The 17,816-nt window shown below is 46.2% G+C and overlaps 3 protein-coding genes across 8 annotated transcripts; 2 read left to right on the top strand and 1 right to left on the bottom strand.

The window, feature by feature from the left end:
• Positions 1-169: 169 nt before the first annotated feature.
• On the top strand, positions 170-9,825 carry LOC311008620 (broad substrate specificity ATP-binding cassette transporter ABCG2-like). 4 transcript variants are annotated; one of them, XM_084002382.1, is made up of 19 exons: positions 170-304; positions 915-988; positions 1,881-2,020; positions 4,199-4,258; positions 4,365-4,479; positions 4,940-5,092; positions 5,209-5,366; positions 5,462-5,564; positions 5,795-5,843; positions 5,919-6,017; positions 6,085-6,189; positions 6,273-6,418; positions 6,913-6,995; positions 7,076-7,165; positions 7,246-7,370; positions 7,455-7,609; positions 9,041-9,130; positions 9,259-9,335; positions 9,441-9,825. In XM_084002382.1, the coding sequence occupies exons 2-19, from the start codon at positions 932-934 to the stop codon at positions 9,586-9,588; spliced, it is 1,953 nt and encodes a 650-aa protein (XP_083858508.1). In that variant the 5' UTR covers positions 170-304; positions 915-931; the 3' UTR covers positions 9,589-9,825. The 4 variants fall into 4 exon arrangements, with proteins under 4 accessions (XP_083858508.1, XP_083858506.1, XP_083858507.1 ...); XM_084002380.1 differs by having other exon boundaries at positions 5,919-6,035; positions 6,091-6,189; XM_084002381.1 differs by having other exon boundaries at positions 181-304; positions 923-988; positions 5,919-6,035; positions 6,091-6,189.
• A 254-nt stretch (positions 9,826-10,079) lies between these two features.
• On the top strand, positions 10,080-12,359 carry LOC311008667 (uncharacterized protein; the record flags this gene model as incomplete). Of its 2 annotated transcripts, none has more annotated exons than XM_084002477.1 (3): positions 10,080-11,199; positions 11,747-11,940; positions 12,084-12,359. In XM_084002477.1, exons 1-3 carry the CDS (start codon positions 11,124-11,126, stop codon positions 12,357-12,359), a joined length of 546 nt encoding a protein of 181 aa, XP_083858603.1. In that variant the 5' UTR covers positions 10,080-11,123. The 2 variants fall into 2 exon arrangements, with proteins under 2 accessions (XP_083858603.1, XP_083858602.1); XM_084002476.1 differs by having other exon boundaries at positions 12,081-12,359.
• Positions 12,360-12,702: 343 nt separating this feature from the next.
• Positions 12,703-17,703, bottom strand: LOC311008612 (uncharacterized protein). 2 transcript variants are annotated; one of them, XM_084002362.1, is made up of 11 exons: positions 17,600-17,703; positions 16,970-17,143; positions 16,395-16,589; positions 16,122-16,306; positions 15,929-16,041; positions 15,705-15,844; positions 15,427-15,515; positions 13,290-15,251; positions 13,132-13,210; positions 12,906-13,059; positions 12,703-12,830 (listed from the first exon to the last, which is right to left on the bottom strand). In XM_084002362.1, exons 2-11 carry the CDS (start codon positions 17,135-17,137, stop codon positions 12,709-12,711), a joined length of 3,207 nt encoding a protein of 1,068 aa, XP_083858488.1. In that variant the 5' UTR covers positions 17,138-17,143; positions 17,600-17,703; the 3' UTR covers positions 12,703-12,708. The 2 variants fall into 2 exon arrangements, with proteins under 2 accessions (XP_083858488.1, XP_083858487.1); XM_084002361.1 differs by lacking the exon at positions 17,600-17,703 and having other exon boundaries at positions 16,970-17,359.
• Between the last annotated feature and the right edge of the window lie 113 nt (positions 17,704-17,816).

Raw genomic sequence — 17,816 nt, 5'->3', positions numbered from 1 at the left:
TATTGAGGAATGCTCTGTTGAATTATTTACAGCTGAGAGCTTTCATTTCCTGCTGGTTAGAATATCACATCCTGATTTATGAGTCCTTACATCATGTTTTACTATGAGTGGTGGAGAGAGAGAGAGAGAGACAGAGAGAGAGAGAGAGAGAGAGAGAGAGAGAGAGAGAGAGAGAGAGAGAGAGAGAGAGGAACCCAGCCTTCAGTCATAAAACAGTTTCAGCGTTGACACAGACTCGAGGACGTCCGTCTGCTGAGTAACAACTCTTCATCCGTCTGCTGGAAAGCACAAGTACAACCTCCAGGTACTCTTCTGATACTTTATACTTCGATGATGTCATATGACAGATACGACTCTATTATGGGAAGTAAATATATTTACCTTAAAGTGACGTAAACATTCATTATTGTCATGTATATTATTCTGCTACGAGTCACGTTGCATAATTAGTATTACTGTTTACGTAGAGTTCTAATGTACTTTTACTTCAAGTACACAGTAAATATCTTGTAACAGCATACTTTCACCTGTTTGTACGGAGGCAGGAAGTAAGAATGAGGTTTAGCGGCTAACGTTGACTTTAACGGGCGATTTACGATCATGAAAACGTGAGCGTGGGGGGGTCAAAGGTCAGATGAATCGCTGACCCCGGAGATGAACTTTATTGTTGCTTCGATGCGATTTTGACGGAGAAACGGGATCGAAGGTTCAAACAGTGGAGTGGGATGTTTGTTCAGCTGAACGTTGAGTTCGACTTTCAGACTGAAAGTAAACATTAAAACAACGAGGAGGACCACAAAATAACAAACCAGATATCAAGATATTAACACCAGGAGATGAGATATTAAATGCTAGTGCGTTATGGATGATGATGAATGAGTGAATATAAATAAACAGTGAGAGTTAAACTTCAGTGTTTCAGGAGGAAACGATGCCGGACCGTCATGTGGAGGTAGAGATGGAACAGAATGGAGCCTCCAAACACCAGGTACCTCCTCACTCCATCCCTACTCCTTCATAATCCTTCCCTCCATCCTCCTTCCTTCCTTACTTCCCTCCCTCCATCCTCCTTCCTTCTGTGGAAGAAACACTCCTCAGGTCCATTTCTGTGGCTGGTTCAGATGCGGTTTAATCACAGACAGTGGAAGAAGGAAGTCACAGCGTTGCTTTAAAATCCTTTCTGACAAGAGTGGGGCTAAAGCTTGCATTGATTCAATACACGTCACTTCCAAGAGGAAGAGACTTCCTGGGAAAGACAAATGTGTGTCTCCTCTCTGGACAGCTGGGTTTCTCTACACAATGTCACAACAGGGTCCATTCATCAGGCCTCGATCAATCAATGTGAGATAAGGATGTTTCGGAGTCGGTCCTGGAAAGGGGAAAGACAAAAGTTCTTCTCATCAGGATAACAAAAGTTAACCGCAATCAAATAGGAGCAGCAGGACATTTGAAGTTCAAGTACAAGAGAAAGGAATATTAGTATGAGATCAAAATAAAACTGTGAGGGAACGCATTTTCTTCTACACTTCCTTCTTCATAATCCTTCCCTCCATCCTCCTCCCTTCCTTCCCTCCTCCCTTCCTCCCTTCCTTCCTCCCTTCCTTCCCTCATTCCTTCCTTCCTCCCTCACTCCTTCCCTCATCACTCCTTCCTCCCTTCCTTCCCTCCTCCCTTCCTCCCTTCCTTCCCTCATTCCTTCCTTCCTCCCTCACTCCTTCCCTCATCACTCCTTTCCTCATTCTTCCTTCCTTCCCTCTCTCCATCCTCCTTCCTTTGTCCCTCCCTCCTCACTCTTTCCTTCCTTCCTCCCTCCTCCCTCCATGTCAACGTCTAAAATGTTGTGAATATGTCCGTTTGGAGAAGTACCAGCTGTTTTTCAGTCTACAGGTGACCATCGTCTTGGTGACCAGCGTCCCGGCGCCACCGTCAGCTTCCACAACATCCACTACAAGGTGACTCAGGGAGGAAGCTGCTTGTGTCGGAGGAAGGGAACGACCAAAGACATCCTCATCGACCTCAAGTGAGTCTGTAGCCATGGAAACAAGATTACAGGCGAAATAAAATGTACGGACAAACTATTGCTACAATATAATATTTATATCTATATATATATATATAGATATAAATATATATATAATATAAACCATGCCCCTCGATGCTCCACACTGCCTCTTAAAACTCAACAACACTCGTTTCTTCCCTCGGATGTTTTCTGTATTTGAACCCGATAGCCGCCATTGTGTGTGTGTTATTTGTCTACGTGCCGACGGGGGGACACCTGGACAGGAACGTGACCCGATCAATCGGACACACACACACACACACACACACATACACACACACACACACACACACACACACACACACACACACACACACACACACACACACACACACACACAATGAGTCCCAGTCTAAACCAACAAACAGACACAGAGACAGGATGCTGACCTGCCTACAGACCTGGATCCGGTCTGGATCAAACAGGACTTCTTGGAAAACCTTCAGGGTTTCACATTCTAGTGACCTGAAGAAATCTGTGTATTCAGGCTGAGAATATCTCAACAACCTAAATACATCGGAAAAACAACGTTAGCTTTAGACAAACCAACGTTAGCTTTAGACAAACCAACGTTAGCTTTAAACAAACCTACGTTAGCTTTAAACAAACCAATGTTAGCTTTAGACAAACCAACGTTAGCTTTAAACAAACCAACGTTAGCTTTAAACAAACCAACGCTAGCTTTAGGCAAACCTACGTTAGCTTTATAAACGAAAGTAAGTTTTAGACAAACCTACGTTAGCTTTAAACAAACCTACGTTAGCTTTAAACAAACCAATGTTAGCTTTAGACAAACCAACGTTAGCTTTAAACAAACCAACATTACCTTTAAACAAACCAACATTAGCTTTAAACAAACCAACGTAAGCTTAATACAAACCAACATTACCTTTAGATACCGTTAGCTTTAAACAAACCAACGTTAGCTTTAGATACACAACGTTAGCGTTAGACAAACCAACGTTAGCTTTAGCTCAGCGAGAGTTAATATTCTACAGCTACACCTGTCGATAACCTCTCTGTGATTATGATCTGTTATGAAAACGACCGTGCGATGGAAGCGGCAGCGTGTCAAAGGGCAGTGTGCACACGGTTGACGGCAGCGGGTTTTACTGCTCGCCGTGTTGATCATTGAACCGCTCTGGGTCAAATGTCGAGGTCCTTCAACATCCCAACGTCTAAATAACAACATTTGTTAAGACATCCGTGGTTCCCAGAGGACGAATCTCAGGGTTGGTACGGGTGCTGGAAATCCTTGAAAACACTTGAGTTTTAGTATAGTTTACCACAGCAGGAAGGTGCTGGAAAAGCATGGAAATGCAGCTTGAAATGCTTGAAAAGTGCTTGAATTTGACTTTGAAAGTGTAGGAACCCTGTACCGAGCTTTCAGTGAAATCTCTTAAAATGAGGAACAAATACTACAATTATATTATTGTATTATTATTACATGACTTTGTGGTAACTTTGTTGATCTTCTGAAAGTTTGACCAATATTTGGTTTTATGAATACTGAGGCTGATCGGCTGTACTTTATGTTTAGTGCTAATGTCATCTTAGTTCAGGAGGAGAAAAACGCAGTGTCATGTTTTATGATTTGCTGACTGATGACCAGTTAAAAAATAAATATATATTTCTCAGCAGTTTCATCAAAAACGGAACTGAGTAACTCTGTTCCTTAGAAAGTTTAAAGTACGAGCAAAGACAGAAGCAAGTCCTGATCCTGAGTCCTGATCCTGAGACCTGATCCTGAGTCAGGAAAAAGACCCAAACATGAATCAAACTATTACAAAACGCTGAGTTTTCAAAACCACTAAATACTTTCACTTCCTCAAAGAATATGTCAACACGTGTTAAAGTTCACCAACTGCAAAACAAGACAACTGCTGAGTCACTTCTAACAGAACTGCTGAGTCACTTCTAACAGAACTGCTGAGTCACTTCTAACACAACAGATTGAGATTAATGAACTACATGCTAGACTTTTAGCTTAGTTTAGCATAAGAATGGAATCGGCTAGCTTGGTTCTCTAGCAGCACTGTGGCCAGTGTTAAAGAAGGACGGTGTCTAGAGGGATTCAGGATTACGGTCTTCTTTGTGGACCTGATCATTAAACCCTCTTCCTGTCCACCCCCCCAGCGGGATCATGAAGTCTGGTCTGAACGCCATCATGGGAGCGACGGGCAGCGGGAAGTCCTCGTGAGTATCCGCCACTTCCTGATTGATTATATTTGATGAGTCAGCGTTTTTTAAGAGAATCCTGCCTCTGATTGAAAACCCTGAACCGGATCCGTTTGTCCTTCAGGTTTTTGGATGTTTTGGCTGCCAGGAAGGATCCTGCTGGTCTCTCAGGGGAGGTTCTGATCGACGGAGCTCATCAGCCCCCTAACTTCAAGTGTCTGTCTGGATACGTGGTGCAGGTGGGTGAGACAGGCAGGAAGACAGACAGACAGGAAGTCAGATAGGAAGACAGACAGGAAGTCAGATAGGAAGACAGGCAGGAAGTCAGATAGGAAGACAGGCAGGAAGACAGGCAGGAAGTCAGGCAGGAAGTCAGATAGGAAGACAGGCAGGAAGACAGGCAGGAAGACAGGCAGGAAGTCAGATAGGAAGACAGGCAGGAAGTCAGGCAGGAAGACAGGCAGGAAGTCAGATAGGAAGACAGGCAGGAAGACAGGCAGGAAGTCAGGCAGGAAGACAGGCAGGAAGTCAGATAGGAAGTCAGACAGGAAGTCAGGCAGGAAGTCAGACAGGAAGTCAGACAGGAAGTCAGATCTAAAGAAACCAGCGGTACGATATGAAGAAGTTGATTGGTTGGTGGTTGCTGACGGTGGTTGCTGACGGCCGTTGCCGGCGGTTGCCGGGGTTTCCCGTCTCCAGGACGACGTGGTGATGGGAACGCTGACGGTCAGACAGAACTTCAGCTTCTCGGCGGCGCTGCGCCTCCCAGCATCTGTCTCTCAGGAGGAGAAGGAGGAGAAGGTCAACAAACTGATCCAGGAGCTGGGACTCGGCCGGGTGGCCGACTCCAGGGTGAGGAGCCGAGGAAGAGGAGGGACGAATAAAATAAAATAAATGATCTTTCCACAAATAAATAATAAAAAAGAATGACAATCAAGATAGTCAAGTGTGTGTGTGTGTGTGTGTAGGTGGGCACTCAGCTGATTCGGGGGATCTCCGGCGGCGAGAGGAAGAGGACGAACATCGGCATGGAGCTCATCATCGACCCGCCGGTCCTCTTCCTGGACGAACCGACGACTGGCCTCGACGCCAGCACAGCCAACTCTGTCCTGCTGCTGCTGAAGAGGTACACACACACACACACACACACACACACACACACACAAACACACACACACACACACACACACCTGAAACCTGATGAACTTCCTGTCCCTGCAGGATGGCGAACAGCGGCCGCACCATCATCCTGTCCATCCACCAGCCACGCTACTCCATCTACCGGCTGTTCGACAGCCTCACCCTGCTGGTCAACGGCAAGCAGGTCGCCATGGCAACCCCGACACCTGCAGCAACAACACCTGTCCTCAGTGCTCCCCTCAGTCTTCATTCTCTTTCCTTTTTTTTGGATTCTCATTTTTTTCTCTTAATATTTTGTAACTTTTCTGTCTCTTTCTGTCTGTATAATAATACTATATTTATTTAGCGTGTTTGTTCCGTGGTGTTTTTATATTCTCCTCATTAATATTACATTATATTATAATAACCATCCAGGTGTACCATGGGCCGGCTCAGAGTGCGCTGGACTACTTCTCCGACATCGGTAGGAACACATGTGTATATATAGATGAATCCGATTCTGTAACTGTATGTGACTGTGTGGGACTTCGTTTCCCAGGATACACCTGTGAGCCCCACAACAACCCTGCAGACTTCTTCCTGGACGTGATCAACGGAGACTCCACGGCCGTCCTCCTCAGCAGCTCCGACAAGCAAGGTGAACTAAACTACACCGGTTCTGTTATTCCTTACTGCAACGCCCACGCATCCTTCTCCCCCCCCAGATCCAGATCCAGATCCAGACTCCAAGTCCAGACGAGGGATTGAAGACAAGCTGGTGGATGAATACAGAAGCAGTCAGTACTCCAGACAGACCAGGGCGGAGTTAGGTCGGTTCTTAGAGTTCTAAAAAACATTTCATTTCAATACTTAACTCTGTTACAAGTCTAGTCCTCCGTTCTGGTTCCTTCAGACCGGATCCTTCAGGGCAAGCAGACCACCACCAGAGTTCCCTCCAGAACCATCACCTACAACACCACGTTCCTCACCCAGTTCAGATGGGTTCTCCAGAGAACGTTCCGCAACCTGATGCTGAACCCGCAGACCTCCGTCGCTCAGGCAGGAACCTCCAGATCAACATAATTATAGATTTACATAATTATAGTTTTACGTGATTACATGATTACTGGCTGCTGGTCGCATTAAGTACTACTACGAATACTGTTACATTTTATTTCAAAATGTATGTGAATTAATTTTACAGCGAAGAAAATTAATTAAGAAACAATATTAATAATAATAACGATCACTAAAGGGAAGAAGAAAGTAAAGAAATACTAAATGCAGGATTTCTTTAACCTGGACCTGGTTTAAAGTATGTGAAGCTGCAGTTCCTCCCGTGGCCACCAGATGGTGCTCCAACTGAAAAAAAGTGTTACAAAGAAACGTATTTATTAAAATATACATCCTGTTTATTTATGAAATAGTTAAATAAATAATTTTGAGGCTTTAGAACGTAATAATAAACTGCAGTAACCGTTCCTCGGTGCCGGTTCCTCGGTGAACCCGGGGTCACGTTGGGTTCCCTGACGGTTCCTCTTCCTGGTGTTCAGGTGGCGGTGACGCTGTTCCTGGCTCTGGTCGTAGGAGCCATTTTCTTCAACGTCCAGGAGGACCAGAGCGGGATCCAGAACCGGTAACGAACACCGTTAACGTGGTCCTCATGTGGATTTAACGTCGTTATAACGACGGGTTCTGTTGCGGTGGTGTTTGCAGGTTCGGCGCCCTCTTCTTCATCACGGTGAATCAGTGTTTCAGCTCGCTGTCGTCCGCCGAACTCTTCATCTCGGAGAGGAAACTCTTCATGTGGGTTCAACGCTCAGTCCTCTATGAGTCCCCACGACGTACTCTAAACACCTGTAACACTGATGATGTCATCTCCTCAGACACGAGTACATCAGCGGATACTACCGCGTGTCCGTCTACTTCCTGTCTAAGATCCTGTCTGACATCCTGACGCTGAGGACCGTCCCCGCCATCGTCTTCAGCTGCGTGGCGTACTTCATGATCGGTGATCAATAATCACTTTTATTGGTATTTTTACGTGATTATTGTTCCTTTGGGAGTTTTGACGATTGGGTGTTTTCTCCTGCAGGTCTGAAGCCGACGGTGGAAGCCTTCTTCATCTTCATGTTCTCCGTCACCTTGGTGTCCTACACCGCCACCGCCATGGCGCTCGCCATCTCTGCCGACCAGACGGTGGTCGCCATCGCCAACATCTTCATGACCATCGCCTGTGTCTTCATGATGGTGACACCTTCATCACTCCTCTTCCTCTTCTGTTAGATAGATTTATATTTATACTTGCTGCATCCTCCCTGCTGGCCACCAGGGGGCGACTCCTCTCTGGTTGTATAGAAGTCTATGAGAAAATGCTCCTACTTCTCTCTGCTGGCCACCAGGGGGCGACTCCTCTCTGGTTGTATAGAAGTCTATGAGAAAATGGTCCTACTTCTCTCTGCTGGCCACCAGGGGGCGACTCCTCTCTGGTTGTATAGAAGTCTATGAGAAAATGGTCCTACTTCTCTCTGCTGGCCACCAGGGGGCGACTCCTCTCTGGTTGTATAGAAGTCTATGAGAAAAGGGTCCTACTTCTCTCTGCTGGCCACCAGGGGGCGACTCCTCTCTGGTTGTATAGAAGTCTATGAGAAAATGGTCCTACTTCTCTCTGCTGGCCACCAGGGGGCGACTCCTCTCTGGTTGTATAGAAGTCTATGAGGAAATGGTCCTACTTCTCTCTGCTGGCCACCAGGGGGCGACTCCTCTCTGGTTGTATAGAAGTTAGAGCTGTGTTGAAAAAAATCGATTTTCCGATTTTTAATCGATTCGCATATTAATGACCGATTATCGATTTGTACGTCCAAAGATCGATTTTTTTTTTTTTTAAGATTTTTTTTTATTTTTTTTTTTTAAGATTGACCCCTTAACCTTTTCATCAGTCTTCCAGCCATCAGTAACTACCAATACTTGTAAGATTTGCTGTTTAATATTGATATAATACTAGTTTTAATATGTTGCTTCTCTACACAGTCATGAAGTGAAGGAAACGGTTCAAATACATTTTTCATTTTTAATAACATTAACCCCCGGATCGAATCGAAATCGGATCGAATCGGAAATCAGATCAAAATCGGATCGAATCGGATGGAATCTGAGAAAATCGGAAAAAATCGATTCTGAAACTTAAAAATCGGAATCGAACCGATTCTTGAAATTTGAATCGAAACCCAGCCCTAATAGAAGTCTATAAGAAAATGGTCCTACTTCTCTCTGCTGGCCACCAGGGGGCGACTCCTCTCTGGTTGTATAGAAGTCTATGAGAAAATGGTCCTACTTCTCTCTGCTGGCCACCAGGGGGCGACTCCTCTCTGGTTGTATAGAAGTCTATGAGAAAATGGTCCTACTTCTCTCTGCTGGCCACCAGGGGGCGACTCCTCTCTGGTTGTATAGAAGTCTATGAGAAAATGGTCCTACTTCTCTCTTGATGTTTTATCTCAGTAAACATTGTAAACATGAGTTTATGGTCTCAATCTCTAGTTTCAAGTCTTCTTCAATCCAGCATGATGTTCATTTAGTACATTATGGTCCATTTAGAGTCCACCAGACCAGAAAGCAGGGGATGCTTTAGGGGTAAGAAGTGTACTTTTTTACCCAGAATCCTCTCTGCCTCTTCCTGTGCAGATCTTCGCGGGGTTGCTGGTGAATCTTCCGTCCATCGTCAGCTGGCTGTCCTGGTTGAAATACCTGAGTATCCCACGATACGGCCTTGGGGTACGCACAAACAAACACACACACTCACACAGTCACACACACACACGCACACACGCACGCACGCACGCACGCACGCACGCACACACACACCCCGGTTCATGAAGTGGTCTGGTCTCTGGTCTCTTCAGGCTCTGCAGGTCAACGAGTTCACGGGTCTGAACTTCTGTCGGGGGTTCAACAGCAGCGTCACTCCCCCGGGAATCTCGTGAGTGTCCTCGCCGTCACCATGGCGACAAACAAAAATGGTTGCTAGTTAGTTGGTTAGTTCGTGTGTCAGTCAGTCAGTGTAAAGCGGTGTACCTGCTTCCAGGTGTACGGGGGAGGAGTTTCTGGAGGAGCAGGGCGTGGACTTCAGCAGCTGGGGCCTCTGGCAGAACCACGTGGCCCTGACCACCATGACGGTCTGCTTCCTCACCATCGCCTACCTCAAACTACGCTTCATCAGGAAGTTCACCTAGACCCCCATCATCATCATCATCATCATCATGATATATTATTTTTATAGTTTTTTAATTTCCAGATAATTAATGTCTTAAAATCAGAAACAGATCTGATTTGTTTTTCCTGTTAACGAAGTTATTAATTATGTATTCACTCCTCACCGCCCTGCAGGGTATTAACTTCAAATTATTGCACTTTACAGAGCCAAAGAAGTCATCATTTAAAAAAACAAGATTTTTATATTTATGGATTTAAAAAAAATAAAATACTGAATTTGCATTTTGGATCTCAGTTATTTTATTATTTCTCCTTACATCTGTGATGTCGTACGGAATTATTTTAATGAACAGACACGGAGACGACCAGATCACATGATCACACGATCACATGATCACATGATCACATGATCAGAGCGTCGACTACAGTAGGTGTATATGTAAGCAGACACTCGCTGCCATAGAAACTGTGGATACAAACAGCCCTGTGTGTGTGTGTGTGTGTGTGGTTGCAGCTGAGCGGTATCAGTCAAAGCAAAGAGAAATTCAGTACTATATTCTAATAGAAGTACATACTGTTTGTGTACTTGGTAGTGTGTATACTTAGCAGTGTGTGTACTTGGTAATTTGTGTATTGGTAGTGTGTGTACTTGGTAGTGTGTGTACTTGGTAGTGTGTGTATTGGTAGTGTGTGTATTGGTAGTGTGTGTACTTGGCAGTGTGTGTACTTGGTAGTGTGTGTATTGGTAGTTTGTGTACTTGGTAGTGTGTGTATTGGTAGTGTGTGTACTTGGTTGTTTGTGTACTTGGTAGTTTGTGTATTGGTTGTTTGTGTATTGGTAGTGTGTATACTTGGTAGTGTGTGTACTTGGTAGTGTTTGTATTTGGTAGTGTGTGTACTTGGTAGTGTGTGTATTGGTAGTTTGTGTATTGGTTGTTTGTGTATTGGTAGTGTGTATACTTGGTAGTGTGTGTACTTGGTAGTGTTTGTATTTGGTAGTGTGTGTACTGGTAGTGTGTGTATTGGTAGTGTGTACTGGTAGTGTGTGTACTTGGTAGTGTTTGTATTTGGTAGTGTGTGTACTTGGTAGTGTGTGTACTGGTAGTGTGTGTACTTGGTAGTGTGTGTACTTGGTAGTGTGTGTACTTGGTAGTGTGTGTACTGGTAGTGTGTGTACTTGGTGCCTCTCCTGTCTGACAGCTGTTCTGCTGGAAAGGTGAAGCAGATTAGCGTTAATGCTTCACTGATCTCTGCTGGGATTTTATTTCACAAGCTGTTTGTGAAACATGGTGTCTCTTTGTTACAGTCAAGTCCTTAGCAACAGGAATCATACGTCATCACATGATGGTGGGGATGGTGATGGTGAGGTGGTGATGGTGAGGTGGTGTTGGTGAGGTGGGGTTACCGAGGATTAACTGGTTTTAATGGTTCCTGCGTGTTGCAACACCAGATCTCTGACTAAACCTTCGTCTAGACGTCTTCGTCCCTCCTCTTCGTTCTTCATCCTCGTTCGCCCTCCTTCCACCGTCTCTCTCTCCCTTCACTCTCTGACATCATGGCGTCCTGCCGGTCCTCCGTCGTCTTCCTCCTCCTTGTCTTCATCGTCTTCCTTGGCGTTCAGAGCATCGATGGTGAGTTCAAAGAACTGTTGGGACTTTGCAGCGTCTTCCTGGCAGCGTTCCAGCAAACAGAAGAAAAACAACCGAGACGTGTTTCCATGAAATATGCAGCTGGAGGATCAGGTCTCGGCAGGGAGCGCCGGCTGACCTCAGAGCAGCCGGTAAAGGTTCAACGGTTCTCAAAAGACCTTGAATGCATCACGTCTGAGGGGATTATATTTCATCTTGTCAGAACAAATACCTCATCATAGGTATTGGGTACTTTACTTTAAACTTATAAGGTTACAAATAACTTTCTATATTTGTTCATAAGTTAAACATTAACAACACAAAAGCTTTAGAACCACCGGTACATCTCTTTTGTAGTTCTTTCCAGTTAATTTTGTTTACATTGCAGTATTTCCTTGTTTTATGTCCTCGTTCTATTTGATCACTTCTCATGCCTGTTCGAGTCTCATAAGCTCCGCCTCCTCTTTCACGTGATTTGTTGTTATCTTTACTTTTACGCTTTTTAATGTTAAATGTAAAGTAGCTAACATGTCTCACTAACCTGCACCAGCTGGCTCCGCCTCCTTGCTGTCGGGGTTCCAGCTTCCAGAGATCGACGGTTCGGCCGTGGACTCCTGCAGGATTTTCTTTGTCACCACACCTGCACCCGGGACCACAACCACACCTGCACCCGGGACCACAACCACACCTGCACCCGAGACCACAACCACACCTGAACCTAGACCTACACCCACCACCAAGAAGGTAAGGACTGATGCTGTCATCAAACACAAAGCTCATTTTTTTTAGAGAGGAGGTGGGGCTTAACTCCAGAGAGGAGGCGATGAGTGGTTCTGTGTTTGAAAGGTGATTTCAGTCTACTAAATATAAATACGTTCTCCCAGCAGGCCGTGGCGACCACCAAACAGCCCACCGTCCAATCACAGCCGAGGAAACCAGAAAGCAGGAACACTGGGAAACCAATCAGGCCAAGGCCAGCTCCGGTAGGACCAATCAGTGACCTCGTCTACCTGCTGGCCAACAGACTTGCAGCAGCTTCTCTGCCAATAGGAGGTCACCGCGTGACATCATCGGACAGCGATGAGTTGGCTGCAGCGCCGGCAAACAGAGTGGGAAGGAGGTCGGATGTCGGCTCCTCGGAGGATTCCAGCGACGAGATTTAAACGTTAAAAGATCAAAGTGTTCTCTGACCTGTTGGTTGCTAGGGGATACGAGTCACGTATTCATGTAGCTAAATATCCCGGTGTCAAGGAATGTTACACTGTGTACGTAACCGAAACCAGACCTTTTTCACAGTGAAGAAACAGCTGTTTGTTTAACATAATGAAATAAACCTTTAAAAACGTTTCATACAATGTGTCATTTTATTCTCGTCTCGACATCATCACTTGTTTTAAGTTGACAAAGTAACCAGAACGTGGACCAGCACATGGACCAGGAGATGGACCAGGACATGGACCTGAATGTGGACCAGAACGTGGACCAGAACCTGGACCAGAACGTGGACCTGACCTACATTCCAGTGAAGTGTGATGTTGAACCTGGTTCTGGTGCTGGCGGGTCGGTCCTGTTGAGACCCTGCTGCAGTGGTTCTGATGGTTGTTTGTCTTTCCTCGGGCCTTTGTTCTGTTTACCTGATAGAAACATCACACCGTCACTTCCTGTAGTTGATGAGGTCATCAGTGTGTATATATAAGATATGTGCGTACCTTCTCGTCCTCTGAGCTCCGGCAGCACCGAGCTCCTCAGATCTGGGAAATAGATGTCTGACTTCCTTTTGGTCACTGTGAAGCCTCCGCTATTACCAAGGTTACAGCGATCAGACAGGAAGTGGCGCTCGCAGGTTGGATTCTTCTCCGACATCTGAAAGAAGAGGCAGGGGTCTGAATGAAGAGTTGCCTGGGTTACCTGGGTTACCTGGGTTGCCCGGGTTACCTGAGCGGTGAGCGATCCTGTGACGTGGTTGGACAGTCGACTATAAACGCCACCGTGATGCCTCGACTTGTCGACACACCTGTGATCAACCCAAAGAAACGCCTTCTGTTATACGTTGAATGGGCCTACGTTGTACTGGTGTGTGAGAACTTGTGTACCTGAAGCTGAGGGTCCCGGGATGGAAGGCGGCCCCCAGGGAAAGGTGATCGCTGGCCGGGCTGACGACAGAGAAGGAGGGGATGAGCGGCGTGGAGGATGGAGGCAGGAGGAGAGGAGTGGAGGAGGGAGGAGGCGGAGGAGGTGGGGAGGAATGTGGTCCACTCAAATCCATCTCAGCTACGTCTGCGTCGTCCGTGTTGTGAAAGACTAAGCTTCTTGTAGAAGCGTTGTGGTCTGGAGTCGCTGTGGGGGGGCAGGAAGTTGGATCGGAGATTGTGGACACATCCGTTGAGTCGTCCCTCTCGGCGTTGTCTCGTTTCTTTCTTGTTTCGGCAGGAAATGTAGTTTTCTTTATGCTCATTGTTGTGTTGGACCTGGTGTGGTTGCTAAGAGAGCCGAGCTTGGTTTTAGGCTCTCCCATCAAAGATTTGAAATGAGGGGTCTTCAAGGATTTTATGTCAGCTTCAGCTTTGTCGCTCTTTTGCTCAGGATTTGAGTTTCGAGGAAGCTTCGAGGTTTGATTTACCACCGACTTGGTTGTTGCACTGATGGACGGAGAAAACGCTAAATCCTCCCTGTTCTCTTTATCGGAGACCTTTATTGTTCTCAGAATGGCAGTCCCGACTGACGTGTTGGCTTTAGGGATTTCTTTCAGCTTGCAGGTTGAGGTTGTTCTAGATTCTGTGGTGGTCTTGGATTTAGAGGTGTTGAAATCCTGATGGATGCTGGACGGCTTGAAGAATTCAGGACTCTCCTTGTTATCTCCACCTGAATCTTCAGCTGTAAGTTCCCAGTCTGTTGGAAGGCCTCTCGAAGGCTTGTTGGGTAGACATGAGGCGTCATTGGTAGGGTTAGTGCCTGAAGACGAGATTGCTTTGGACAACTTTGAGTTTGAGGTTCCTTTCGGTAGTGTTGTAGTGCCGTGGCCAGGACCGGCCTCTACAAAAACTGTGGAGGACTGCCGTGACAGATCTGAGGTAAGAGCCTTTGCAGGGCTGGTGGTCAAAGATGTGTGGTTTTTGCTTGTTTTGGGGCCAAAAGTTGAGGTAGTCTTGGATGGTTTGGGGTTTGCGGGTAATACTTTTGGACATTCCGAAGTCCTTTGCTCTGGTTCTTTGTTTGAACGATGGTCTGAAGGAGGTTGGCTGACGGGAGGGATAGTTGGGTTAATGATCTCAATGTCGTCATTGCTAGGCCATTGAGGCGCTCTAAGTGTCAAGATCGTCTCTAATTGATCACCATTTGATATTTTAGAAGTTACCACTGTTGAAGCACCTTCAAGGTATTCTGTTGTGGACTTTGGACCCATGTTCTGTAAGTGAGCGTCTCTGGTTGACTTCAAAGAAGCTTTAGGATATGAACTCCCACTTGGATTGTCAGTAGTTGAGCTTTTAGACCATTTGGGCACTTTAGTGTTTGAGTTGTTCCTTCCCTTCCCAAAGTCTTGACTTGGATCTGATTTGGAGGATCTCCTGATGTCTAGCACATTTTTCTCAGGAACACATGACACAATTTTGTCTGAGTCATTAGAATCCATCTTTTCCAGAGGGTCTTCCCTCGGCTCTGGAGAGGCATCTTTCCCATTGGTTGCAGGCTTGGTGGCCTCTGATGAATCAGAAGTCAGGGTTGTAAAAAGCTCTGCACCGGTTGTTTTTACCGGTTTACCCACAAGCGTTTTTGATGCATTACCGATGATCTTTGCTCCGACTGCTTTAGATTGTTTGTTGGTCGTCAAAGGTTCTGAGGCGTTGCGAATCGTTTTAGAAGGCTTTGAAGGTGGTTTTCCTTTTGTGTCCTTGTTGACCTTCTCATCCACACCGTCAGCTGGTTTCCTGTCTTTGCTTCTCCGGTTCTTGTCATCCCCTTCGCTCCTCTCTCGTCTTGATGTTTTGGTTATTTTGGGAAGGGTAGAGTTTTCTCTGTGGTCTTTTTGGATCTTAGCATTCAGCTCTTCCACAAACCTGTAAATGTACAGAGGAAGATGAAGAAGCTCAGTAACTCTAATGTTGGTGGTTTGACTCTTGGTATCACCATCACTCTGACTCAAAGGTCTTTCTCTCAGGGTGGGACTGGAATACATCATTTTATCTTATGAGACCAATAAGCTCTGGAGGAAGTTTGTAAAAATAAAACTACCTGATGTGGAAAGAGTCTTGTGTGAACAGAAGATGTTCTAGCAGTTCTGAACACTGAGCTCGTCTTTCTGGATCCATGTGGAGACAACTCTGAAAGAGACAACACTCAAGTCAAGACAGGCTAATCCAAGTCACAGGTCAAGTCCAGTCCACTCAAATCTACATCTAGAAGTAGAAAATCTCATCCTGGTTTTCTGTCAACAAGATGAAAAACTCTTTTAAAGACAACACAGAAGGTCAATTAAAATATTTGTAATGTGACTTTAGTCTCGGCTGTACCTGAGCCAGGTCCAGGGCGGCCGGTGCTATTGCTGGGAAGCGTTGATCTAGTTGGACTCTGCCGGAACATTCGGGAAGTCTGACTCCGGAGAAGACGGGATTCCTGTAGAACAACTCCTGGTGATGAGCCGTCAGGTTGCCTGGGACGACAGGACACAGCACACTTGTGTTGAAGGCGGCAGAAGAGGAGATTTAGCATGTCGTCAGCTAGCTGGTGTGCTTACCGAAGCACCGGACGATGTGGTAGATCTGGTCCAAGTCGGAGTCTCCGGGAAACAGAGGCTGACCTGTTAACATCTCCAATAACAGACAACCGACCGCCCACACATCGACCGGTCTACACACACACACACCTGTTAGCACCTGTATCACCAACAACATGCCAACACATCCTCAGTTGCTCACACCGACACCTACTTGCCATACTTGGTATCTCCCACCAGCAGTTCAGGTGCTCGGTACCAGCGGGTGGCCACGTAGTCGGTGTAGACGCCACCGTCAGCGGGGGAGGCCATGGTCCGGGCAAAGCCGAAGTCACACATCTTCACCACGCCGCTCTGAGAGATGAGGATGTTCTCCGGTTTGACGTCGCGGTGGATGATCTGGGAAGGAACCAGGTGATAGAAGGAGGCTGTCAGCTAGGAGCACCTAGAGGACACCGTTGGTTTCCGTATTGGAATTCGTCCTCACGTTCTGCTGGTGGCAGAAGGCTGCCGCCCTCAGGATCTGGTACAGGTACCGCCGGCTGGTGTTCAGGTCCAGTCCGCTCGGGTTCTGCTCCAGATCATCCAGGAGGGTTCGCTCCACGAACTCGAACACCAGATACCAGCGGCGGCGACGCTTCCACACCTCCAGAAGGTTCACCAGGTTGTCGTGACGCAGTTGCTTGAAGGGTTAGAAAAGTTGAGAGAAATGCGAAATGAGCAGCTGTTTCTTAAAGGTACAGTGTGCGGGGATTTGGTGGCATCTAGTGGTGTTTCTGCAGAATGCAACCGACTGAATACCGCTTAACTGTGGCAACACGGTCTACTGGTGGCCCAGATTCAAATCCTCCATCGGGGTTTAAATCAAAAGATGAACATTTTAATCAGATAATGTTAGTTATATAACTCTTTTAATTTCTGGTTGCTAGGCAACGAGGGTGGGAACAGCTGGTGATGCAAACAGGAAGTATTTAGTCATTATTTCTAGAATTGTTATCATTTCCTTATTGATCAGCCGGCAGATTGATTGATTGATTGATTGATTGATTGATTGACAGTCACCCGTAGCAGCTTGATCTCCCTCAGGGCGATCTTCTTCACCGTCTTGTCATCGTCCGAGTCCACAAACTTCTTGATGGCGACGAGGCGGCCGGAGTCTCGGTGACGGCACTTCAGCACGGTGCCGTAGCTGCCCTCGCCGACCAGACCCAGGGACTCGTAGCGCTCCATCGGACCCTGCAGGGACCACCACACACCACCAGGGGCACTGCAGTACTTTACCATTAGGTCACTTTCTACTCTTTTATCTGACCGTCAGACAAACTATGAATTAAGAGTCAAAACTAAATATCAACAAATATTAATATAGGAAAGGTAACAAACATAAGTATATAAATTAGATTAAATAAAGTTATGTAAAACATTAAAACAGTGTGTTAGTGGAGATTTATCTGTAACATGTTGGATAATAATCATGTTTAATGTTAACATTCTACCGGTGGAGGAAATAATCAGATTGAAATATAAGAAATACTTCAAAATAAAAGCACATACTGACGACGGCGACGCTTTTACTCGCAACAGGATGCAAGTTATTATATTGGAACTTCCGCCTCGTAAAGAAGAAACGTCACTCCACGTAAACAAGGAACGTTACTTCACGTAAACAAGAAACGGTAGAAACACACGAACCTGCGGCCGAATCTCTCCGCCGGTGAACTTCCGTTATCACCGGAGACGCAGCGGGAACGTCTCGTCTCTGTCGGTTCCACCGGACCGTGTCAGGTCACCCAACACGTTGCCATGGTGACGCCTCCAGCCAGGCACGCGCCACGCACAGCGACGTAACGTCACTGCGACGAGCTGAACTATGAACGTGTGTATATATATAAATAAATATATATAAATA

Source organism: Eutrigla gurnardus (assembly GCF_963514095.1).
Source record: "Eutrigla gurnardus genome assembly, chromosome: 23".
NCBI classification, from domain to species: Eukaryota; Metazoa; Chordata; class Actinopteri; order Perciformes; family Triglidae; genus Eutrigla; species Eutrigla gurnardus.
Note: the sequence above shows the minus strand (reverse complement) of the source record. Positions and strands in the feature narration are given on the sequence as shown.

What these genes read in the sequence shown, in the direction of transcription:
- LOC311008620 (XM_084002380.1), top strand. Translation starts at nt 932, where the DNA reads ATGCCGGACCGTCATGTGGAGGTAGAGATGGAACAGAATGGAGCCTCC. An exon ending in GTCCTGCTGCTGCTGAAGAG is followed by an intron (nt 5,367 to 5,461) that starts GTACACACACAC and finishes CTGTCCCTGCAG; the next exon opens with GATGGCGAACAGCGGCCGCA. An exon ending in TCCCACGATACGGCCTTGGG is followed by an intron (nt 9,131 to 9,258) that starts GTACGCACAAAC and finishes TGGTCTCTTCAG; the next exon opens with GCTCTGCAGGTCAACGAGTT.
- LOC311008612 (XM_084002361.1), bottom strand. Translation starts at nt 17,191, where the DNA reads ATGGTAAAGTACTGCAGTGCCCCTGGTGGTGTGTGGTGGTCCCTGCAG. An exon ending in CAAGACTCTTTCCACATCAG is followed by an intron (nt 15,252 to 15,426) that starts GTAGTTTTATTT and finishes GTACATTTACAG; the next exon opens with GTTTGTGGAAGAGCTGAATG. An exon ending in GGAGCTCAGAGGACGAGAAG is followed by an intron (nt 12,831 to 12,905) that starts GTACGCACATAT and finishes TGTTTCTATCAG; the next exon opens with GTAAACAGAACAAAGGCCCG.